General features: G+C 41.7%; 1 protein-coding gene across 4 annotated transcripts; it reads left to right on the top strand.

Moving 5' to 3' along the window:
• The first annotated feature begins 161 nt into the window (after positions 1-161).
• On the top strand, positions 162-24958 carry anxa4 (annexin A4). Of its 4 annotated transcripts, none has more exons than XM_088624094.1 (14): positions 162-319; positions 8680-8737; positions 10029-10322; positions 11024-11111; positions 11908-12002; positions 16887-17000; positions 17499-17589; positions 18391-18470; positions 19121-19177; positions 20138-20231; positions 21798-21893; positions 23648-23706; positions 24225-24347; positions 24699-24958. In XM_088624094.1, exons 3-14 carry the CDS (start codon positions 10164-10166, stop codon positions 24756-24758), a joined length of 1116 nt encoding a protein of 371 aa, XP_088480220.1. In that variant the 5' UTR covers positions 162-319; positions 8680-8737; positions 10029-10163; the 3' UTR covers positions 24759-24958. The 4 variants fall into 4 exon arrangements, with proteins under 4 accessions (XP_088480220.1, XP_088480222.1, XP_088480221.1 ...); XM_088624095.1 differs by lacking the exon at positions 162-319 and adding an exon at positions 446-595; XM_088624096.1 differs by lacking the exon at positions 10029-10322 and having other exon boundaries at positions 163-319.
• The last annotated feature ends 483 nt before the right edge of the window (positions 24959-25441 follow it).

Below are 25441 nucleotides of genomic sequence, written 5' to 3'. Positions count from 1 at the left end.
AACAAGCCACATCCAGCCACCCGATTTCTGACCGCTTTATCCGATTCAGAGTCGTGGAGAGGTTGGGGCCTATCCCGAGAACGCACAGGCTCCGGTAGGGAGGTACAACTACCGATGTAGTTTCTGAGGTTTCTGAAATGTGGTTGGGATGTACAGTACTTCCGTTTTACTCAACAGCCGAAACACGAGACTCAAATTTGCGGACCGCCCAGATTTCTGTCCTCGCCCATAAAACCCTGAACACACTCCTATCCTTCAAATTTGGGAGCTCCAAGATTGCAGCCTCTTGACACTGTCGTAAGCGACCCAAGACTGACAGGTGAGTGCTTACGAGATGGCAGCTGTGTATGTTTAAGAGCTAACAAAATAAAAAAACAGGATTCAAATAGAGACCGTGCACCCGAAAGGAAGAACATCATCGAGTAACCTATCAAGGGGCGGAATAAATCGAAAGTAGAGGAAACAGGATACGAACGGTCACTTTTACGTATGTTTATACACGGATAACAATTCGGATCAATGCAACACCTGCGCTTAATCAACGGCGACGTCTGTTGTTTTCACTTTCGGGTTTCAACTCAAACTCGCAGTACGAGTAAGTTGTGTGTATTGGTCGCTGAAGGCTGTCAAGAAGGGCGGGTTTGTTTAGTTCTCCAGAGAAGGAGAAAAAAAGACAAATGCGCTTGGCCACGAATTCGAAGTTTGTGGTCGCACGGTTTCTTATCTTAAGGACCTTGTCCTCCAGAAAACGTTATTACCAAATAATCCCAGTTTTGTTATACTTCGTTATCATCATTGTATTGTGACATGTTGTTTGCTTTTTAAAGTCTAAGAACCACCGCGGTGTGCCATTTTGATTTCTTTTTAATTCAATTTGCCGGTGAAGATCAAAAAAGTTGCCCTTTATTTTTATTTCTGGCCATTCCATTAGGGGCTTTAGATGCTTTGACGAAACTCTCCGCTGCTACTAAGTAACATACAGATCGCGGAGGGTGTGTAGTCACGCAGGCCTGGTGTAGTTTTTAAAGTTAGAGCGACGCAGGGCGAAAGTAACCGTCGCCTGTTGCAGTGAATTATGGCGAGTGAATGAAAGCGCGTGTATCAGTCCGATTCAGTCCGATGGCGAATAGTTTCAGAATTGTAACCGATACAAGTTATGGCAACGGTTTACACTTGTTTCTAGGTACAATAATTTGAATTATGTCTCATTAAGAAATAAGTCCTTTTTTTTTAATGGGTGTCAATTAGTATCTGTGAGGGAGAGCTTTGTTGGGGGGAAAAAACACCAGCAGACACGGGGGTACCTCAGGGCAGAATTTAGAACCACTGATGCAGTGTGCTGCGATCGTGCATTATTTATTACTTATGGATCACCCTACCTGATATCTCCCTCAGTCCATCCCCCACTCAGACCTCTTCATTCGGGGAAAAAAAAGCCCTGTCCTGAAACTAGATTTATGCAAAGATAACTTCTAAGATAGTTTGTGAGCATGAGTTATCTTATACAGTCAGATAAGTTGTGAGGATTATGATTCTACCACATATAAAGAAAAACCCTGCATGCAATTCACTTATGGTGATTAAAATGTCCAGTTTTGTAACTCGGAGCTGTTCTCTGCAAAGTCCTCTTCATTTTAACACTGATAGCTAGTATGGATGCAGAATCATAAGTTATTGATCATGGGTTTTGCTTGGTGTAATTAGAGATCTGAAGTTAAAGCTGCTATGGTAAAGAGGGATATTCCAGATCTGGCCTTTGGTGACAATTTCTCCTGGTTTTTGATCCAGCTCTTCACTTAACTGAGCCCTTTGTTAAGCTGCTAATTCAATTGGAATGATTACATTGTTTGGACTTTTTCAGTGCTAGAGATTTCACTAAAACATAACGTATAATTTAACAGGACTTCTATAGAGGAAAATGATTATCATAATTAATCAGACTTCATTTCAATAGAAAGCTGAGCTGGAATGACACACTGGTGTTGTGTTTCCTAGCAGATCATTTTTTTTTCAGTCTGGAACTGATCTGATCTTGATGTCACTAGTAAATCAAGACTAAAACTGATAGCGAGCTGTAACAAATGCTTTCATTCTTTGACACAGCTGATAACTTAAAAACAAGGAATGTGTATTAAAACATCCCTTTTGGTGAAAACATTTGCTCTATTACACCTACAAGTAGTGCACAATCTTGTTGGCACATAGTCATTTTTTTGTTCACTTGGTTAACACTATCGGACTTCCCTACAGTATATGTTTGTATTATAGGGGAGCTGTTTATTTTAAAAGGACAATAGAAATGAGACATGGCTGTTTAAGTAAAATCAAACAGGCTTATTTTTAAATCCTTCTGGGACAGTAGTGGTAAGTAAAGAAAAACCTACATTTTACTTGCTTAATATTAACCTCCTTTCTTACTATAACTGCAAGCACCAGGTTCATCTCTTACTGTCTCTGGCTGTAGATGGGTTGGAAATTCAAGCAGGAATGGGTCACAAGCACCAGGAATGGGGAAGCACTGTAGTTTACTTCTTTAAAACCTAACTATTGCTTTAATTGGACCAATACATTTAACACTTTTCTCAGCTTGTCAGATACTAGTGATTTAAGTACTGCAGATTGTGAGCAAACTGCACTCATGACATCCATACCAACAATTCAAGTCCCAGATTTTAAAATTTCCAAGGATTGGATGCAGCGCAAATTTGAATGAAAGACTCTCCTTTGTGCCATGCTGTGAAATCCACCATCATTTGCATTTCATGTGGGAGAAGTCTCTATTGTTACAGATATTGGAAACTAAGCAAGGAGATCTGAAGGGGTTATAAACCAAATTTTGAAAAGGTGGAGCATTCTACTTAATTAATTCCAAATCCAGATTTTTGTTTTTTGCTTGTTCATTCACTTGCTCTAGACCTGTGGATGGGATGTAAAATTCGCCAAGAAAGCAGTTTGTTAATAATGGAATTCATTGTGAAGTTGCTATGAAACTGAAAGTCAGAAATGAGTAAACTGAGCACTAAATCTAAAGTGTCCAGTTTCTGCAGAGCTCCAAGCCTCAACAATCCTGCATGTCTGGGGTGTCTTTGTACTGTTTCTCTTATGAAGAAGTTAAGCACAGGAGTGGAATGAATACTTTCAACATGGATTAGGTGGTTAGTTAGGTATTAATTCATGGGTAATTATGGAAATTACCCATTGCTGGATGGCTTGTGCCATATTTCTGCAACCTTTATTTGAACTCTTACAGTACACTAATTAGTTTTCCACTGTTAAAAACGACCACAGAAAGTAAAGGGTAGAGAGAGTGAGCACTGCAGTGTTTCCGAACTAGTTCCTACGATGTCATGTTGAAATCGGTTCTCATTTTGTAGCTTTCAACGTCCCCTTTCTTACCTGTATACTTGTTTTTTATGGTAAAGTTAGAAAAGAAAATGCTGGGTTGATTTTGAAAAGTTTTTGAAAAGATTTTGAAAAGTTGTCTAGACACAACTAGACAACGGTGGCGGAGCGGTGGCTCTGTGGCTAAGGATCTGCGCCTATGACCGGAAGGTTGCCGGTTCAAATCCCGCGGCCGGCAGAGGAATCCTACTCCGTTGGGCCCCTGAGCAAGGCCCTTAACCCCAACTGCTCCGCCGTACAATGGCAGACCCTGCGCTCTGACCCCAAGGTTCTCTCCCTGTCTCTGTGTCTGTGTCTCCCTGGAGAAAAAAAAAGCTGGGGTATGCGAAAAGACGCATTCCTAATGCAAGAAATTGTATAGGGCTAATAAAGAAACATTACATTACAATGGCCGTGTCCCAAATTTCGCACTGCGTCCTAAGCCCTTCCTCCAAGTCCACACTTCTGTGACCTGTGGACTTCATATGCGTGAGTATTTATAAAAATTGTAATGGGAGACCCCCCGTTTGGGGTCGCTTGCTGGTTACAGAGTGCAGAATCAAAATCTTCTGTTGTTGATGCTGCTTTTCCAGTGGCTAAGTGCAGGTCGGCAGATAATTTCAAAAAAAGAATGTTAAATTCTCGGCTCGCAGCTTGACCTACCCCAGCACAGACGTAGTGACCCGTGGGTTCATTCATGTTGAGCAGGGCACTTCTCAAAACGGTCGAAGTAAACTAAGGAGAACGTGGCACAATTGTCTGTCCCAGTACAAAAATGACAGTACGAGAAACGTAACGCGCTCATCCACGTTCGTTCAAAAATAAACTAAATAAGGTAAACTTGACATTATTAAATATTCCGTGTACAAATTACACCGCAGTTAAACGAATCTTCATCACTTCAAATTGGGTGTTAAACTAAAAGCTTTATGTCAAAACGTCGTTGCTAGAATATATACATTATGAATCTACAGTGACCTAATACATTTTAAAACTGTAAAAAGCTCAATTTTACTTATACGTGAATATCTTATTCTCCATGGCAACTTCTCTCCGCTTTGATAGGCTACGACATGAAACGTCACGATTCCGCAAAGACTTGTGGGTAGTTCCTCGCAGCGGAGCCCGTTCTGATGCGGGCTTCAGAGAAGGGCGCATTGGGGACGGTCGTGAGCACCCCTGTGAAACATCACCTTTAGAAATGAGACACCCTGAGCCCTTCCAGACTTGAGCGAAAACAGACATACGAAGGACGCAAGACAGCAAGTGTGCGTATTTAGACACGGCCTTAGTATCCTATACGTGTAGCATGTGACTTTGCCCCCACTCACCGATCCGTTTTGACCAGTTTTATTTCCTGAATCTCATTTAAAATGACAATTAAAAGACTCCCTTGTTATATTTTTCTGCGATAGAGAAGCGTGATTGACATCACTTTTTCTCTTTCCCTTTTTTTTTAGTATTTGCTATTCATCATATTTTTAGCATTTTTAATAACTACTATTACTTTGGCTTGGCATTCACAAGTTAGCTTCAGCAGAATTGCCTGTTGTAAACCTCTTTAAAAACTGAAAGGAAGGAAATGAGATAAATACAATTGATTATGGTGCACTTATCATACCAAAGGATGTTTGTGTTCTCTATGTATGCTCAAACGGCCCCACTACACAGCATATTCATTGAAGAAGAGAGAAATTGCTTTGATAGTTAAATTAAATTAATTAATGCAAACACTTCTATTCCTTAACTGCCACAGCTTAGAACTAAACCACAGAATACAATCTCCTTTTTGTTGAAAACCTGCTCTTTTATTATTCGTACATGTGATACCCATTACTACATAATGCACAGTGAATGAAAAGAGAAAGGACTGACTAGACCTGACCATATGCTTGTTTGAGTAATTAAAGAGACAGTGAAAATTTAACTTGCAAAGATTAAGCCTGTTACTGGTGTCTAATAAGTGGATAAACTGATAGACTTATCTGTACTGCTGGCACCTCATTTTGGAGCCTTGGCAATGTTTTATTTTGTCATTGCATTTTCACTGTATAATTCATGGATTTGTGGGATTTTAGCTCCTGTTGTTTTTGATTGTACATGGCCTCTGTGGACCTTCAGTAATTGTCTACCCCTTGTAGAAATGTGTATCCGAGTCAACATTCTTGTCTCTAGTTCCAGCAAAGCAAGTGAGATGCATTTCACAATGTGGTGTCTGGTTAAGTCCCATTTAAATGTAGAACCCAGTCATTGACAGACCCAGGTAATCTTGGACAGTGTGGTTATTTACAGATGCCATGCCCTAAACTACAATGTGGCCTGTGTATCTCTTGATCACAGTGGATCTCTGTGCCAGTGTCATCACAAACTGGGAGACTCACTGCTTAATTAATTGGAAGTGAAAATGTAAGCTGATCTTACAGTAAGATGCAGTAAGCGGAGCAAAACTGCATTATGCTGACCTTCAGCCTATAATTGTCATTGAGACCAATGAGTCTCTAGTGTCTTAAATGGGTGATGTGAGTTGTTTTTAAAGGGGGAGACCAAAATGCCACTGACGGTCTTCAGCTGGGTCCCGTGAATCCATTTTAACCATGATTTGGGTGATGGTGTCCGCTAGGTGATCATTTTAATAGACTGTTGTTTAATCGGGTCTCTTGAAAGGGTAGCAGTTCCTTTCAGCAAAGAGAAACAAAAGGCACAGAATTCCAGAAATCTCGCATGTAGTATGTGTCATCTGAAATGATTTGCTTTTTTACGTATTCTCTCTGGTCATTTATAATTGCACTGTATGAATTAATCAAGTGCTAGACCGAGTATCACAATAGTGGCAACGTGCAGGAAATGTAGCCGACTACACCACCTAGCAATTTTAAGCAGAGTAGAGGAGTTTATTGCCATATGTACATTGGAATTCTTATTTGCGCTGATCACTCGGGACATAACTGTACAGCAGACAACACAGTACAACAGACAACACCACACAATGTAGACAGTCCATTAGAAACCATACAACCAGAACTATAAATATGTTGTGGAAAATAATAAATATGTAGTAGGGAAAAAAGAACAAGGTAGACCATGCAAAAAGTGCACAGTGCAGACGTGCATTGAGTCTCAGGCACCACAGTTAGCTGTTAAGGATTTTAAAGGTGCTAGGACCCTTCTCTCATACAAGTAGTTGAACACCCGAAGGCCACCAGTGCATCCACACACCAGCACACGATGGGTAGATTCAATACTGGAGATTGTAATCTTCAAGAGGGTAGCGTGGACCACTTAAACAGGAAAAAAAAGACAGCACATAAGAGCTTTTCCAGCTCAAGCCCCAGTTCAAACCAATGCTTAATGTTGGGAAGAAGGGGAAAAAAGAACTGCACAGTTCGGTCTCTTCAATGAATAGAGTGTAGCCAGCTTTCCTTTAATTGCTGATAGGACCTACACCAGAAATGTTTGTGTTCCTAAAGAGGGATTTCTTTTCCTGTCCAAGAAGAAGAAATGTAAACCCAGCACAGCTGGGGGGAAAAAAAAAACACTTTCTTACAAACAGTTCCTCAACCATTTCAGGGCCAGAAGAAACTCGGATTCCTCCCAACCCAAGCAGATGGCTGTGTGCTTTATTAGTCAGTTTCCGCTGCCTCTGTCCCATCTGAGGCGCCAGGAAAAAGGGTGGAAAACCAGTCCAGGCGCAGTACCTCAGTTGTGTTGCTGCTGCCTTCCTTTGGCCTGTTGCTTCTGAATCAAGTGTTCCATTCTGCTGTAGTGACACAGAGAGGGCTTCCCTTGCCCTGGGAACCTGGGGTGAAGAAAAAAGTGCCTGTGCCTTGCCCACAACAGGCTTTTTAAACACTTTTTGGCCTACCAGCCCCATTTTCAGGAGCTTACCGTTCTCTGAATCGGTGGCAGGAATGTCCAGGAGTAAACAAGCAGGGCTGCTTGAGGACTGTGTGTGTATTGCAGGTTGTCGGGTGGCACAGACCTGTGTCTTTCATTCCTCTCTCCTTTGCTTCATTCTGTCCCTCTACCCCAGCTCCAGTCCACACCAGCCTGGCACCTTCACCCATGTCACCCCTTATTGTGTGGTAATGTATGGGCATCTAGTCAAAGAGTGTCACTCACTCTCAACAGGATCACTGTCTGCTGTATAGTTTGCACAAAGGTGGAAGGAGTAGCTGAAAAGGAAAGGGAAGTATGCACAAAAGAGAAAGAGAAGAAAAAGTGACACCATACCTTATCAAACACAGTGGCTATTGTATGTAATACCCAAGTAATCGTATCCTCCTAAACTGTTGCTCTACTATAACTTCGGTCCCTCTGTGACCCGTACCAATACAACTTTGGCATAGCTCTGATCGCCATCTTGGGGTTGGGGGTGAGGTCAGTAAATTAGACATGTCCAAGGAAATGGTTAAATTCATGCTGGTACTGTCTTGTCTGCTCTGATGAAACACATTGTGCTTCTCATTTGATGACCCTCAGTATAACCAGCATAACCCCACGGTTCATTTAAGGAGAGAGAAGTTGAAAAGCTTCTGATTCCAAAGCATGTGCTTTGCAACATTGAGGATAAAGACCACACAGAGTGAGTGAAGCTGTTTCAAGGATGAGCAGAGAATTTTTATATTGGGTAGAGAGTAGATGTGCGTACATTGAGGCAAATAATAGTGCCCTTCAACCCTTTACTACCGTGAAAACATTAAACCAGACTGACGAGAATAGCCGTCTCCTGCCTGAAATCACCCAAGGGATCACTGACCACGGCTCTCACAATCCGACACCGGTTTTCACCTGCAGTCCAGACACAAAAGACCACCTCAGTTCCAACAACTTTGCAATAAGTCTGTGCGGGAGTCTTATTTTTTTTTGTATCCATATTTACAGTAAGTGAAAAGCAAATGGCAGAGTCTCTGGACGTATTGTTACCACTGGACAGTGCTCACTTGGATTATAACTGGCTTAACTAAACTCCTATGGTGCTTTGATTGGGTAAATGTTGCCTAGTTTTTCAGTAACTAGAGCACCACTTTGTAAGTGTGAATGAGGAGGGGAAAGAGGCTGTCTTGTAGAACATCTCGGCTCTCTTGGTATCTAAAGCAGCTGCAGTTTTACGGGTTTAGTGTGTGGCTGGACAGGGTTGATCCTTAGCGTGCCATGGTGTGACTGTTGTAGACTGGTGTGGAGTGTAGAATGACCGTACACGGTGAATGACCTTTGCCCCTGGCCCTTGGGTGCATCACAGACAGGGCTGCATTGTCCAGACACTCAGTTTTATAATGACTGTTTTGTTTGCTCACCCAGGTATCTCCTCCATCTCCTCCACCTCTGAGGCAGACTCTCTCCTGTTACCATGGCAGCAGTAAGTCCAAAGTCCATGTCTGTGTCTGTGCAAAGAGACTGACACTGTCCTACAAAATCCTTGCTTTCGGAAGACTTTCATTTAACGGCAGTCATTTTAAAGGAGGGGTGTTTTGACCAAACGTTCTCTGAATTCTGAAAAAGGCTTGCTATTTCTACTATTTTTTTTTTAGAAAGTGCTGGAGAGAATTTTTATTTGTGCAGCATCAAATGAGAAGTTGAGATAAAGAGACGTGTTTCTTCCTACCCCTTATTTTTAATTGAATACTGGAAAATGAAATCCAGTTCATTAAAAATGAAAAACCTAGGCAGTGAAGATACAGAATTTTTTATGAAATGTTAGTCACTCTTTAGTAAAGTCTTTAACTGGCATTCATACAAACAGGCATACCATAAAATAACAAGTAATAGGTTTATTCCATGCTGAAAAAAAGAAGAAAGAGAACACAACGTTTCGGCCGTGGAGCCTTCTGAAGAAGGCTCCACGGCCGAAACGTTGTGTTCTCTTTCTTCTTTTTTTCAGCATGGAATAAACCTATTACTTGTTCCTTTGCAGCCTACGCATGCTGACGCAGCTACCCACCTGAACTAATACCATAAAATATGCATGAACTGTCAAAATATACAGTACACTTGCTTTCGAAACACCTTACTTTTATGGCTACATTCACAGTACCAATAAGGTTTTTTCCTGAAGCCATGACCTCTAATTAAGTAATTTGCTTAGTGATTTTTTTGTATCGATTTCAACAACAAACACTACAACAGGAAAGAAAATAGAAACCTTTGATGAGTCTACAAAAACTGAAACTTTGTTTGGACAGTTACAATACATGGAAAGTTCTGGAAACCTCAGCAGCATGCGCAATTTGAAATGTAAAATGAAATTTCGTTTAGTTTTGCCTTTACAGACTTTTTCATTGCTCTGTACTCTGCTGTAGAACATTCTAAGATTTTCCTACAGATACTGCCTTGGAACAAGCCTGTCAGTATTGTCCTACATTTTTAATGTAGCACAAAGGAATCTTGTGTGCTGAATGATATTTAAGTTCAATTTTATGCCCACAGACTATACCTGTGACAGAATACATAGGCTCCTAATAAAATTCAGTCTAGTACCCAGAATTCCTTCCTCTTCTCCCAGACAACCATTTTCCACCAACATATAATTATAGATTGTTACAGGATAATCATAGTTGCCTAAGTCTTTTATTGCTCTGTAATTTAGGCAATGTATAATTGTACTACCATGTTCTGTTCTTATTTATACAAAATTAATGTGCCTTATTCAGAATACAGAATGGAGTGAAGATTAAATTCATCTCACAGTTCAACCAGCTATTCACGAGTTTGGAGTTCTACGGTCTTGATGAGCTGAGCCTGTACCATTTGAGCCGAGAGCCCTGTAGCCCTGAGGTCACTGGTCCATGCCTGGGCCGTGTCACCAGCTGACTGACATTGGTCTTCCTAAAGCAGAGGTGGAATCCAAAGGGAATGGACTCATTTTAACCATTGTACCCAAACATCACCACACTATCAGACGACAGATAGAAGAACTGTTATGTTTCTTCTTTAGTCTCAACCAGGTATTGCCTAGAATTGTTGCAAGGAGATGAGTTACATATTTACCCGATAATATAGCCAAGGAAACGGCTTACTGCCAGTTCAGTGCATAACACTATAAACTTCATTAGTTGCTTGTTTAAAAAATTCTGACACAAATTCTGACACCATACAGTGTCGCGAGAAGCCGGAGCCTACCCGGCAAGCAACGAGCGCAAGGCTGGGTACACCCTGGACAGGGCGCCAGTCCATCACAGTGGGCTTCATCAGTGATAAGAAATGTTTATTTCAAACACCTGCTATATGGAATAGTTGTTAGCCCTGGTGTCATTAAAAATCCAAGGGCGTTTCTTGAAAAGAGAAGTGGCGTTAGCCTGGTGCCCTGGCCAAACTTTTCCATTGGTCTTTCCCAGTCCTGGCCTTCTAATAATTCCCATCTCTGAACTGACTTCATCACTCTGTTCTCTTCCTCACTGAGAGCTGGTGTGTGGTGAGCGTACTGGTGCGCTTTGGCTGCTGTCACATCATCCAGCTGGGAGCTGTATATTGTATATCTTTATGTTGAACCTAAATGTTCGTCCTAAATCTATGCTAAAAAAGGCTTCTCTAACCTGACATTTATGGTCACTGAGAAAGATGGTCTTTTCCATAACCAATTAAAACTCATTTAAAACAACCTTCACTATACTGGCGCTGTGACCTTATTCAACCCTACACCTTCCAGATCGGCTCACGGGGTACAGTGACCGAGGCGTCGGGGTTCAACGCAGAGCAGGATGCCCAGAACCTGAGAGCCGCCATGAAGGGCGCAGGTGAGTGACCGGGGAAGAGGGGGAGCTGTGGGGGACTGACCAGTGAGAGCCAGGAGGTTGTGGGAAGGCAATGAGACTGCTGAGCAGTGATCAGCGTGTGCGAACTACTCCTGTGCCCTGCTCTTTTGCCCTGTGCCTTGGTTGGAGGGCTACTGGGGGGCACTGCCCTGGTCAACAGAATCGCTGGTCCAGATTTGCAGTGTGACCTCCTGTCACCACCTGGATTGCACAGATAGCCAAAAAAATAGGGTTGACCATACTGCAGTTTATTAAAGATTCGACAGAAGGCACGCAATAGTAATGAACGAGGGGAAAAAAGATAAGAAGTAAATCTAATTGTGCCAGTGTTTATTTTTGACTGTCTTGCTATCTGTTTACACTGATTTGCTATTAAAAGTAAAAATGTATCAGGGCAAATATGAACTTCCTTGGAGGATGTTTTGGAGTGCAGATGAAGTTAATGCAAGTAAATGAAGACTATTTGCCCCACCCTGATTTTAGTAAGAGTAGTATTTGCAACAGACAACACATTGAAACTGGGAGGCTCTGTGCTAGAAGATGGGTTCACATTGTCTGTGTTGTTGGACAATGGCTCCCTCATGGAGAGTGTGAAGAGTCACATGCCCTGTACTCACCCTGTGCTGGCGTAGGCATCCCATTATTTGTATGTATAGCTCAGACTTGAATCTGCGGATATTGTTTCAGTGGCTGGATGACATAAGGTTCAGTACGGGAGCACTAAAAGCAGCTGATGTCGTCCGAGTTGTGTTGCTGTAAATTGGTTTGTTGTCCTCAGGTACTGATGAAGAAGCCATCATCAAAGTTCTGGCCAAACGAACAATCGCCCAGAGGCAGCTCATCAAGCAGGCATTCAAGGCATCAGTGGGAAAGGTAAAGATCTTGTACTCCAGACTCCCCCTCTGACAGGCACAGCCCAATCATGGATTCAGTTTCTCACCAGATCAGAACAGTTCCCCAGCCAGAACTCCTTTTCCCCTCCTTCACTGCTTGGTATAAATGACTTCACTGCTGTGGTGGCACACATCTTCATGTTATTTGAGTTTGTAAATTACTCTGCACCTGCTCAAATGAAATAACCACTACTTGCAACCTGTTAGTAGGAGGTTAATGCTGGTATTAATCTCATTTTGCGCTTTTCCTTTCATTTCTTCTAATTCTAATGGAAGGGGCAGACCTATTCCTCTAAATAAATGAATTCATATTCCTCTGAATAAAGAACCAGCAAAACATTTTTGTATCAGCGAATTCTCCTAATTCCTTGGAGTCTCCACTCTGGAGTTTTCAACCAAGAGAAAGTTGGAGATTGTACTATTAAATGTAAAACTCTTGAGTGTTTATAATATCCCTGTAAAACTCCACCTGAGGCTTTAGTCACCTAATTGGGCTTTTGAAGTTCTGTGAACCAATTTAACTATCCTTAATTATGCAGAGTGATCCGTACCCCATGTGAAAGGCCACACACGCTTTGTAGTAACAACCTTATAAATCAGTGTGCTGTATTTTACCATGTTAATTGCTTCTTAAAACTATTTTAAACAGATTTGAATTAAACATTCTGTTACATAAATACAGTTATCGGACCCCTCTCTTTGTGAAAAGAGTTCTAGTGTCTTGCAGTTTTTAAGCCCTGCTAATTCTAGACAATCAAGTTGTCGATTTTTATGTTATATGTTAAATAGTAATTCAATTTAGAGAACAGCTTACTAGTAGCATTCAACCACACAAGCACCAGTACTTTTTGAAAAAGAATGATTGATTTGAAGTATTTGCTAACACCTTTACGCCTGGATTACAAATTAACAGGAAGTCACAATTTATTAATTTATTTATGAATCGAGCAAAACTCAAATCGCAAAATTTAATCGAGGAAATGCTCACATCCATAAAAAGCCTCATTGCCAGTTTAATTGAGAAGAATCTGAGGTGTCAGTAGTGCTGTGGCTCTCTCTGCTTCTATAAATGAAAGTTGCTGATAGAGGTAACTTACAGTTACTTGACAATGCTCTTTTATCTACCCTCGACACCTTTGCTCCTTTAAAAACTCGAACCATCTCCTTCTCTCGCCCTGCCCCCTGGTACAATGACCATCTGCGTTTCATGAAGGCAGCCTCTCGCAAACTTGAGCGTAGGTGGCGTCTTTCCGGCCTAAATGTACATTATCAGGCCTGGAGAGATTACTTATCTGATTATAAGGTTACTATAGAGTCTGCTAGATCCACCTACTTCTCTCACATCATTGAAAATAACCAAAACAATCCCAGACATCTTTTCTCCACCATCAACAGACTGCTCAAGCCAAACTGCCCCACCACATTACCTGCCTCATCACAACTTTGCAACACATTCTTAGATTTCTTTAGTTCTAAGATTGACAACATCCGGCATCACATTCTCTCCACTACGGATATAATTTCCACACCTCCTCCCTCCTCATCCAACTTCTCTGGTTCCCGTCTCTCCAGCTTCTCTCTTCTTGATTCAGCATCCCTAAACAAACTAGTTACGCGCATGAAACCCACCACATCTATTTTAGATCCCATTCCCACCACTTTATTCCAGTCCTGTTTCTCTTCTCTCTGTCCCATTGTCCTCAATATAATACATGAATCCTTGAGCACCGGCATTGTACCAACGGTCCTCAAAACTGCTGCTATTACCCCAGTGCCAAAGAAGCCTAACATGGCTCTCGACAATCTTAACAACTTTCGCCCCATCTCCAACTTACCCTTTCTCTCTAAAATTCTAGAACGTGCTGTCACACTTCAGTTACATAACCACCTCATGACAAACAACCTTTTCGAACCCCTCCAATCTGGCTTCCGTCAACTTCACAGCACAGAAACCGCCCTAGTCAAAGTCACCAACGATCTCCTAATAGCTTCTGATTCTGGTTCTCTTTCCATACTCATCCTTCTTGATCTCAGTGCTGCCTTTGACACTGTTGACCATAACATCTTGCTTTCTCGTCTCGAGACTGTGTTTGGAGTCTCTGACACTGCCCTCAAATGGTTTAAGTCTTACCTCACTGATCGCTGTCACTTTGTCTCTCTCAATGGGTACAGGTCTGAAATTGGTCTTGTCAAGTCTGGTGTCCCTCAGGGCTCAATACTGGGCCCCTTGCTCTTCAGCATTTACATGTTCCCACTTGGTCAGCTTTTAAGATCACATGGCCTCAGCTTTCATTTTTACGCTGACGATACTCAAATATACATCCATACCAAACCCGACACTGATGTGGCTGTCTCTATTCTATCTAATTGCATCTCTGACATAAAAATTTGGATGACTCAAAACTTCCTTCATCTTAACTGTGACAAGACTGAAGTCATGCTTATTGGTACCCCCCATCAACTTCGTAAAGCCAGTCCTGTAACCCTGTCTGTAGATGGCTCTGTACTTGAGCTCCAATCAAAATTGAAAAACCTTGGGGTTATATTCGATTCTGGCTTAACATTCGACCCACATGTACAGCATACTGTCAAAACATCTTTTTTTCACCTTAGAAGTATCGCAAGACTACGCCCTATGCTATCATTAACTGTGGCTGAAAAGCTGATCAACATATTTGTATTCTCTCGAATTGACTACTGCAATGCTCTGCTCCCTGGGGTATCTAAATCTACTCTGAACAAGCTGCGGTATGTCCAAAATTCAGCAGCCAGAATCCTGACCAGATCTAGTGCAAGTGTTCACATTACTCCTATCCTGGAGTCCTTGCACTGGCTTCCGGTCAAATTCCGCGTAGACTTTAAAATCCTCATGCTCACCTACAAGGCTTTACATGGCTTGGCACCTCAATACCTGTCTGAACTTTTATCGCCCTACTCCCCACCTCGCAACCTCCGCTCTTCAAATTCTGCCCTCCTTACTGTCCCCCAAGCCCGTCTACATTGTATGGGCGACAGGGCCTTCTCCTGCTATGCCCCCAAGCTCTGGAACTCCTTGCCCAAGGATATTAGAGAGTCACCTTCTCTAAACTCCTTCAAATCCAGACTCAAAACCCTCCTTTTCAGAAAAGCCTTTACTTAACTGGTTCCATTCTTCACCCCTCTGCTCTTCTTAATACCATCTTCCACGGTCTCCTCTATTGTTATTATTGTATTGTTGTAATTATAATTGTGTCCTGTCTTGTGAAATTTTCTTATTTATTGTTGTAGTCTTCTTATTTATTGTTATTGTCATCCTGTAAAGCGCTTTGAGAAGCCACCTTTAAAGGCGCTATATAAAATAAAGTTTATTATTATTATTATTATAGAGGTAGGTAGACAGTAGGTGTATTATATCACAATGTGACTTCCTGCAGCTAAAGGGTACTGGATTGTCAGTGTGAGAAACACCTTTCTTGTATCCTGATAGAACTGGAAGTTAAACATTAAGTGGAATTGAGGTATTGTGGGGACAGAGACAGGCACAGGCTTGTACCAATGTATTGACCAGGTAAACAATCGTTAACGCTAGCAGTGTGGTAATGTCTGTTATCTCTAGCAGGTGGCAGAAGGGCAACATCAGCATGTCTGTGCGTGGGTGCAATGCTCTCTGTGTGGGGTGAGGGTGGGTCATTGTCCCTCAGTTTGACCAGCGAAAGTCAACGGTTAAATATGAAAAGGAGAACTGAAACTCTGCGGTATGGCTGGAATTATTACTCAATAAAAGGTTCCTTGTCCCACACACCGACAGGGGGCTTAGGTTGTTGAACTTTTTCTGATAACAGCTGGCGTGCACTCGGAGTGTGATGATATACTGATTGTATCCATTGGCCGAAATGCAGAAATGGTAAAGAAAATGGCCCAAAAGATGTGAGGCCGAGCTTAATCATTGTGTGAACCAAGGGGAATGATAGATGACACTATTAACTACTGTTATAATCATTAAATTCTAAGCTAGGTGTAGACAGATCCACCGTTCTATAGATCCAGTACTCCATTTTCTTAAAGAATCCATAACTGATTGATGCCACAACCAAAGATCACTTAACTCATTAGATGAGGTGGAGCAAAGGCTTGATTCATACTCTGCCAACCTTCAGCCCAAATAGTTAATAGAAATATCGGAAAAACTACAAATTAATGTTGACGCACTTGAACCACAATTAGAGGAATTTACGGCATTGTTTTGCCCGATTTAAACATAAGTTGTAAAAAAGTTTAGTTCGTTTAAATACCACTAAAGTAGTAGAAAAGTATTCTAAAAATATGCTTCACTATGTAATGATGGTCATGCATTTGGACAGAGTGGTCCAATGCATCTTTAAAACTTTTAGTATTGTAAATAAAAGAAAATGGCCCCCTTTTGTGATAATATAGGGGACCACAGACCTTTTTTTTTAATTTAATGTTTCTTTTATGTTGCAGCGCAACACACGCATGCCGGCCTTACTCAGATAACAGATCTACACACAGCCTATATCCAACGCTTTCCTGAAATTGAGTAACTACATCAAAACCTGTGATGCACTGCTACATAAACATGTCAACTCTTTCTCAAACGAACTAAGTCTTTACTACAGAGACCACTGCAGGTCGGGTGAGGTAGAACTGCGAGATGAAAATGCTGTGGAAGAGAGCATCTGTGTTTATTCTCCTTCCACACAGACTGTGAAGAGACAAATTCGACCCATGAATGTGGAAAAAGGGGTCACTAAATATAATAGTGCTACAGTCCAGTTGAGCAAAATTGATTGTTCATCTCCCCTTCAATGGAATAAAGTCTGAGTACAGTTTGACTGGTGGACATCTCTCTCTCTCTCTCCGTCAGGACATGCCTGATGAGATCAAATCGGAGCTGACTGGGAACTTCGAAAAGGTGGTGGTTGGGCTCCTGATGACGGCGCCTATGTACGATGCCTACGAGCTCAAAAACGCCATGAAGGTCAGACCACTGGAACACTGACCTGGGAAACAGTCAGGAATGATACATGAGTTATCACGGAATCACCTGTCCATTCAAATCTTACTCTTGCTTGAGTGCGGAACAGAAAATCACACTAGGATAAGATTGCATCCCTACTGGAAGGAGTTCCCTGCTGTTTGTGTTTGTTATTGGCACCCATGGGCGGAGCGGTGGCTCTGTGGCTAAGGATCTGCGCCTGTGACTGGAAGGTTGCCGGTTCAAATCCTGCGGCCGGCAGAGGAATCCTACTCCGTTGGGCCCCTGAGCAAGGCCCTTAACCCTAACTGCTCCAGGGGCGCCGTACAATGGCAGACCCTGTGCTCTGACCCCAAGCTTCTCTCCCTTTCTGTGTGTCTGTGTCTCCATGGAGAAAAGCTGGGGTATGTGAAAAGACGAATTCCTAATGCAAGAAATTGTATAGGGCTAATAAAGAAACATTATTATTATTATTACATTATCTTTCTCTCTCTCTCTCAGGGTGCAGGTACAGATGAAGGCTGTCTCATTGAAATCCTGGCATCTCGAAGCAACTCGGAAATCAAGGAGATCGCAGCAGTTTTCAAAAAAGGTACATGTCCCTTATGAACATAGAGGGGGTACAAACGGAGGTATAGTGGTGGCAGGAAAAAAAAAAAGATGCCAACCTCTACCAAAGCCAACCAAAAGCACAAAGAATTTTTTGTCAGGAGATGTAACCAGTATGAACTGGAACAGGATAATGCTGGTATGTCATGCTATCCAAGGTAGTATCCCCTTCACACAACTCAGCCTTCATTTGCAGCATCCCATTATTGTCAGGAGAGTCGTGGTGCTGTGATGGTTAGCACACCACATACCCTATGTTGGCCACATGTTTGTATGGATTTCTCACCATGTACTAATTTTCGCCGACAGTCCAAAAGAATTGATTGGCTGTTAAAAAGGTTATCTTTTAAGGCCCCACTTTAACAGGTATTTCACCGCTTTCACAGGTGGAAGATGTGAAGTTAAGTATAGGGCATGGACTGTTTTACCACCATTTATAATAGCCAATCAAAGATCATCTGTATGCCTTTGGGATGCTGGAGGACATTCAAGGGGATTTCTTACCTGGGGAGAGGGGGAAACCGTTAACCAGTAATGGTTATGACGTAGAGAAAAGGGAACCAAAGAAACAGCCTTCTGATTCTTAGTGTTTTCAGTTCAGTACAATTCTAATGGAACACGACATTAACAAGCAGACCTGTGCTTGTATGAAAATGAAGTCATAAGACCCGTGCTGGGCACAGGACATGCTGTGTGAGAGCGGGGTTTTTATTGATGCATGTTGTCCGACTGTTGCTGCTGGTGTGACCGAGTGACCAGAGATTAATGAGATTGTGTTGTGCAGAGTACGGGGAGACTCTGGAAGACGCTGTCTGCTCCGACACGTCTGGAATGTTCAAGAGGGTCCTGGTGTCTCTGCTCACGGTGAGAATGCTCTTCCACCATTGGGATCATGTGCCTTGAGGGTCTGCATCTGAAACGTCAGTTGATAGTAAAGGAAATCCACATTATCCATCAATTTACAACAACCAGAAAAACGTCTGCTGCATCAGCAAGCCCTTGGAAATAGCTCGGTGGAAACTTCCGTTTCAGGCATGACAATGCCATTTCTACTGCGATTTTATATCTGAGAGAAGTAAGTCAGAAAAGTCCCAGAGGTCATTTAACAGGCATTTAATTGCTAGAACAGGTGGAAAATATGAAGTTAAGTATAGGGCATGGACAGTTTTACCACTTCTAATTTTCTAAATTCCAATGCTATGGTTTTTAACTCAATGACATGCAGCCTCTTGGACAATGGAGGACTGCCTTGCTGAAACTCATACAGTGCAGTCCATAAGTATTTGGACTAAAATGGGAGGACTGTGTATAAAAAGGGCTGTTATTTCTATATGGTTTACCCAATATAGACATAAATACCCTCGAATTAAAGCTTACATTCTCCAATCCAACTTTCTGGAGTACAGAGCCAAAACAACACAAATTGTGTTACTGTCCAAATACTTACGGACTGCACTCTACATCTTAATTGTTTTCTATGAACCTCGTCATGACCTTTCTCTTCTCTCTGGCAGGCTGGACGTGATGAGAGCAGTAACGTGGACATGGCACAGGCTGTGCAGGATGCCAAGGTGAGACTGTCAGTTTTTTTTTTAATTAATATTGTTCAATAAATGTAAATGATTAACTAAACCATTCCATTAAAATAAAATAAAAATGGCATACAATAGACTAAGATGGGTGGTGCAGTCTGAGCCTCAAGAGTGTTTGGCATCAGCCATTTAATCAGTCAGCTAAAGGGAGGAAGCTGGCAAGAAGAATCGAGTATTCATGCTGTAGGAAAGGATGCAGTGGTTTTTATTGATTAAAGTAGGCAATTTACATAATCATCTTCCTGGAAGAAAAACTGTGCCTTTAATTCCAATGTCGTGATCATGATGTAAATGCACTGTCACAGGAACCAATCTGAATTAAAACCATGCACTGCTTCAGAGTGCAGACCGATCAATGGGAATTCACATTGGAGAACAGACAAATACAAAACAAACGAATCATTTATCATGGGACAAATCAATTTTGGGAAGGACTAAGAGATTCAGTCCTGACAGAAGTGGGAAGAGAAAGGTATGGATTGGAATCGTGTTATAGTGAGAACAGGAAGTGTGTCTCGATACCATGAGTTGTGGGCGCACTGAACAATCTGTCGGACTGTGAGTCTGTTCCTTATAGAAAGTTTAAGGTGGTTTGCAGATCAATCTTTTAAACCAAGCAGATTACCAAGAAAGACTGATGAGGTTTGAGTGGGGAGCTGGGTCAATGTGTGTTGGCGGCAAAGGAGCAAGTAGAGGTTAATTCCACATTGAAAAGTAGAAAGAAGAGGAACATTGTTTAAGCTGTTGAACCTGCTTTGGATGTGAGTGACCCGCCTCTCAATTAAGCTCAAGAGCCAAAATGTTTGTTTCTTCTTTCCCAATTGCCAAGATGTACCGTTTGTCTCTTCTGATCACCTGATCAAAACAGCTTGAAGTTGAGTGTATGAGTCCATCGGGTTACAGTTTCTGTCAGTCGCTTGACGTGATCATCTCCGACAGGACATCTACGAGGCAGGGGAAGCGCGCTGGGGAACTGACGAAGTGAAGTTCCTGACAGTGCTGTGTGTCCGGAACAAGCCTCACCTGCTGCAAGGTATAGCTCCCTGCCTCAGTGTTTGAAAATTGTACATTCTCACACCTTTCTGGGGGGATTCTCTAGAAGAGATGTTGGTACAATGGTCTCTTTTTATCAGGAAGTCTTTAAGCAGGAGATACTGTAAGAAAGTAACTTGACATTGTTTGAGACGGATGTCGCCGCAGGGATGAAAGATTTTCTGAATCTGTTACTTTTATACCTGGGGACACAGAGAGGCCTCCCAGATAGGTGTAGTGTAAATTCACAATGGAGGGGTTGAGACACACATTCCATAATGCTCTTGGCCTTCTTTCCAACCTTTTGCTTGTAGAAGAAATTTAAGTTGACTGAATTTGCCCCAACGATTTCTCTACTTATTTTCACTCATTTTCCCAGCCTATTACAGTACAATTAAAGGTATTGATGTTGCAAAACCAGCAAGTGAGACAGTACTGTACGTTTAGACCCTTTCTATAAATGATGTGTAGAAAAAGTGTTAAATTGGTCATGTCTACCTTGAAATAGCTGATTTAAAAAAAAATAGTCTCTGTTGCCCATTTTTATAAGTGATGTCACAACATTCATTTTATCAGGGACCCAAGTACTGACAGTCTGATTACACAAATAATCTAATTACACTAGGTTGGATCAGTGACAGATTCCTTTGTTATTAAGACATTCATCTTCATCTTTATTTAATTAAAGCATTTACAATGAGTTCATAATGACTCCACTTTGATTTCCTTTCATAAGCTAACCACAGCTGTATCCTTAGATAACCATTTTCCCAATTTGACCTGTTTAGAACTACAATAGGACCCATCGTATGGTTACTGTTTAAATTGAAGTTCTTTGGGCGTTTCTGTGCCAGCAGCTGTGGTTGTATCCCACAGAAGTTAGCTTCTCATCCAGGCACGTGTGAACCAGCAGTTAGCATTAAGGATATGAAACTGAAGGGGGAAAAGGTCAAAGTAATAATGGAAAATTTTTATTATTTTTCAGAGCAAGGTCACAAAAGCACCGAATGCAAAGATTAAAATGCTATTGTATATCATGTGCAGGTCTTACTCATTGCTCCTTTTTTGCATTTCCTCTTATTTGGTTTTGCTCGCTTTTTAGTTTCTGCTGAGATCGATAAATTCCAATTGAAATAGCTGTGTCCACAAAAACAGCTTCTAGGAGGCCTTTGAAAACCCCCTCTCTGTCAGGGGCATGTTGAAGTGTAAATTGGGCTGCCAGCAATGTCACTTCGCTTTTAGCAATGAATGCTTCCCCTTTGTAAATCTTAGAATAAGAAGTCTGTTGTAACAATAATGCTTAAAGCAGTTCTGACTGGACAAAGCTGACTTTGCAGATTAGGCATAATGTTCCCATGCGTTTTTATGAGCACCCCAACTGGGGACACACAGGAGATGGGGGGGATACTGTGGGGAGTCACACTTGCTGGCCTCTCATATATCCCCAACCTATTAAATTATAAAATGATAAGAACAGAGGTCACATCCTGCAGAGAGCATTTGTACAGCATACCTTGGGGTGAGGGATAGTGCCATTGCAGTGAGGGAGATCCGCTCTGTTTTACAGTGTTTCAGGAATATCAGAAGATCTCGGGCAAAGACATTGAGGAGAGCATTAAGAGGGAGATGTCTGGCTGTCTTGAGGAAGTCTTCTTGGCTATAGGTAAGAATACAATGTAAGAGTGATGCTAACTAGCTCATCCAGCCTTTTATATAGTTCAGGTAGCTGTGTGTGCAACTCCTGACATCCTTCCCTAAAAACACACTTTTTATGACAAGTTTCACACTGCAATATTGCGTATTTTGTTTAGCAAGAGGTATTAACAGAGTGTCTTAGGAGAGCATGCTGTGTTGGGTCCAATTCTTATATCATTCTGTCGTGTTTTCTAACAGCCAGCAAAAAGATACTGGAAAAATGGAACACAAAATTTTCAGATAACTCAGATTAATATTTTTCTAGTGGCAAAATTTCACATATTGACTACTGCAAAACAACAATAACCCTAAATACCTTTAAATACCCTGAAATTTCCCTGCATAAAAGCAAGTAATTTGGCCAAGGATAAATGTCAAAAGTAGGGAATGCTTTGACAGACTATTAAATGATAACAATTCACTTTAAACAACTCCATTGAATAGTGTGAAGAGGTACAGTAGTCCAAACTGTATGTCTAGAAAGATGACATTTGGGTGTCCTAAATACTATCGTATATTTTGAACAGTCTGGCAGCTTTTCTAAAGATCTCAAGTGGCCAAAACTGGTGACATTCAGACTGAAGTTGTAAAAGGTGCTCCTTGGATGTAGTGAATGGGGTCATGCCCAAGTGCTGACCTAGCAGAATAGCTCTTACCCTTTGACTTGAGATATCAACTTGTTTACACTTTATTTGATGTCTGCCTGGGTTTTTTGGCGTTAATCACATGCTCGACACGAGCAGGGGGATCAAACTCATGTAGTCAGATGTACTGTATGCCATTTAGATAAGCTTAAGTAAGTGCCAGTCCAGGTCCGTGTGTGGCACAGCTCATTGTGCCATGGTGCTGGTCTGAATGAGGGATATTGGCTCCCATCATAGAGTTCTGGGTTTCTGGTCATGAAAATATGAACCTTTTTGGTTCAAGGACAATTTGTTCTGGGTACCGGCTGTAGGACAGCATAGGTATTAATTTGCCTGTACCCAAGTAAGTGATGTTCATCATTCATCCCTGTGTGAACCCCTGTAGCACAGAGAAAGGGAGCTGTGGTATGTCAGGGCTTGTGTTCTATGAGTGACTCTAGCACAGCTTTGCTAACAGGTTGCTGGGCATCTGTTAATACACTCACTCGCATTTTCTCCTAATTAACTGTTTGCCCCCAAGCGGGATTACAACCCACTAAAATGCCAGTCTTGCCTCTGAAAGCAGGCTGTTTAATTAGTTCTAAATATACTTGAGGGAGTCTGTTTTCAAACATATTATAAGCCAGTCAAAACAAATTTGAATCCGAGCATTACAAAACACACAGTGCTTAATTAAACTCTTGCCCCTAGTAATGTTTCCATGTAGTTTTTTTTCTTCATTAGAATAAAAATAGTGCCTTCTGAAGGGATAGCAAATGAGTATAAACATCTTAGAGGGTTTATGTTAAATAAAACATATGTCATCCTGTTCTCTTCATTGACGACGTGTCAGAGATGTAGTTTCTGGCACTGCAAAGTGTTTATACTGTACCTTATATCCTGGGAAACGGCCAGTCAAAGGAGACAAAGAAAATAAATCTTTAATCCTGTTTCTCTCAAGTCCACACAATTTACAAATGAAGGCATGGAGTATATAATTCGAGCTATGTGTGAACTAGCCTCTTATACTGATTGGCTGTATTTAATAAAACTGCTGTATTTTATAACGGTGTGTGAATGACTGCATTGTGTTTTGTAGTGAAATGCATCAGGAACAAGCCAGCTTTCTTCGCCGAGCGTCTGTACAAATCCATGAAGGTAACCAGTGTTGTTCCTGCAGCGTCAGTGTTCGTATCCGTTTGGTGTTTGTGGATGAGCAGCAGCATTAGTCACAGCTACAGCCCAAAATCGGCTTCTGCAAAGTCACGCGTCACAGTCAAACTTTTTTTGTTGAATTATACTAAACTCTACTTATAAATTTAGGTGCAAACAACTGGGGTAGGGTTTGTTTAGATTGCAGCCGTGAAAACCACCATTTGTGTACCTTTGAGTTTAAAAAGACTACACTCCCATTAACAGGAATAGCTCAGAGCAGAGTACACTGACTTCACTGGTGTGCCCAGTATTTTGTATTTTGTAGCCATCTTTGCTTTCTTCTGTACATTGCTGTAGTTACCCCCCATACATTCCAGCTGGACTCCAGCTGTTAGTAATAACAAGCTGGTTACAAAACCAAATAAATTCCAGTAGGTGCTGCGTGAATGGACTGCACTTTGTGTGCTGAGTGTGTGTTGGTTCAGTACAGTCTGACTCCCTGCACTGGGCTCTCTTCTTAGGGTCTGGGCACCACGGATAGCATCCTGATCCGAGTGATGGTGTCCCGTGCCGAGATCGACATGCTGGACATCAAGTCCGAGTTCCGCAAGATGTATGGCAAGACTCTCTACTCCTTCATCAAGGTGAGAACCAGAGGCTTGCCTGCCGAGTGAAAGCATGGGATAGACAAATGAGCTAATAAGCACTTAGAAAACGTACTACTGCTCAATATTCAATTCTGTAATCCAATACCAGGATAATATGATGCAATTCATATAATAATACTAGGGACCTAAGGGACTGGACTGTATTCACAGAAAGAGCTGCTTGGGAAATATGGGAGTGGTCTGTGATCAGAGGAAAATTGAATTCGGAATCGCAGCACAAGTGGTCTGGACTGCAGCTCTAATGCACGGCAAAAATTTGTAGCTCATTTTAAGTGTGTTTTTTTAAAGGTTCAAGCTGGATTCTAACATCTGTTTCATTTGCTTCAGGGCGACGCCTCAGGAGATTACCGTAAAATCTTACTGGAGCTTTGTGGTGGGGACAACTAAGGGACCAAGCCAAGAGGAGCTGCGATCCGCTCACGCATACCCCAGCATTCCACACCGGCACTGGCTGTTTAGCCACAGTGCCCTCCAGTGGTGCGAGGCTGTACTGCATCTTGCGTCTTGCTTGTATTATTAAAAATAACTGGAAGGAAAAACATGTTTTGCTACATGCACATTTTGCAATAAATCTTACAGAAAATCTGTCTGTGATTTTGCTTTACGTTTCTTGATGCACATAGTGTTTTTACATTTCTGGTGCATTTTTAGGGAACACTGAAAAAAGAATTGCTAGCTCTTTAGATTAAAGTGAGGTTGCCTGGCCACTTTCTGTACAACATTTTAATAGGGTCTTTGTTTTACAAGCTCAAACATAGATGGCCGAAGCAGAATGATATGTACTATTTCACGTGTCTCTTGAGTTCTGGTTTTGCAGACAGTACAGCAATGCTCAGACTCTTGGCTGTCTCAGAAGAGTAATCCGCTTTCTTGGAATGATATTGACGAACATACTAAAGCATTTTAAAGGATATGGAACACGCCCATTGGAAGAGAGAAGAGAGCTGTTAATATGCAGTCTTTTTCTGTGAACGGTTCGGTTTTGATTCTGATCTATTGGTAATTTAACCTCATTAATCGTCGGGTTTGACTGGGATAAAAAATGATACCGGGTCACCTCCCCTCCTGCT

The sequence above is a fragment of the Lepisosteus platostomus genome, chromosome 3 (genome assembly GCF_059453375.1).
Source record: "Lepisosteus platostomus isolate fLepPlt1 chromosome 3, fLepPlt1.hap1, whole genome shotgun sequence".
Lineage (NCBI taxonomy): Eukaryota > Metazoa > Chordata > Actinopteri > Semionotiformes > Lepisosteidae > Lepisosteus > Lepisosteus platostomus.
Note: the sequence above shows the minus strand (reverse complement) of the source record. Positions and strands in the feature narration are given on the sequence as shown.

Coding starts and splice junctions, on each gene's coding strand:
- anxa4 (XM_088624094.1), top strand. CDS start 10,164: ATGCCTGGGCCGTGTCACCAGCTGACTGACATTGGTCTTCCTAAAGCA. Junction 17,001..17,498: donor AGCTCAAAAACGCCATGAAG/GTCAGACCACTG, acceptor TCTCTCTCTCAG/GGTGCAGGTACAGATGAAGG. Junction 19,178..20,137: donor AGGCTGTGCAGGATGCCAAG/GTGAGACTGTCA, acceptor CATCTCCGACAG/GACATCTACGAGGCAGGGGA.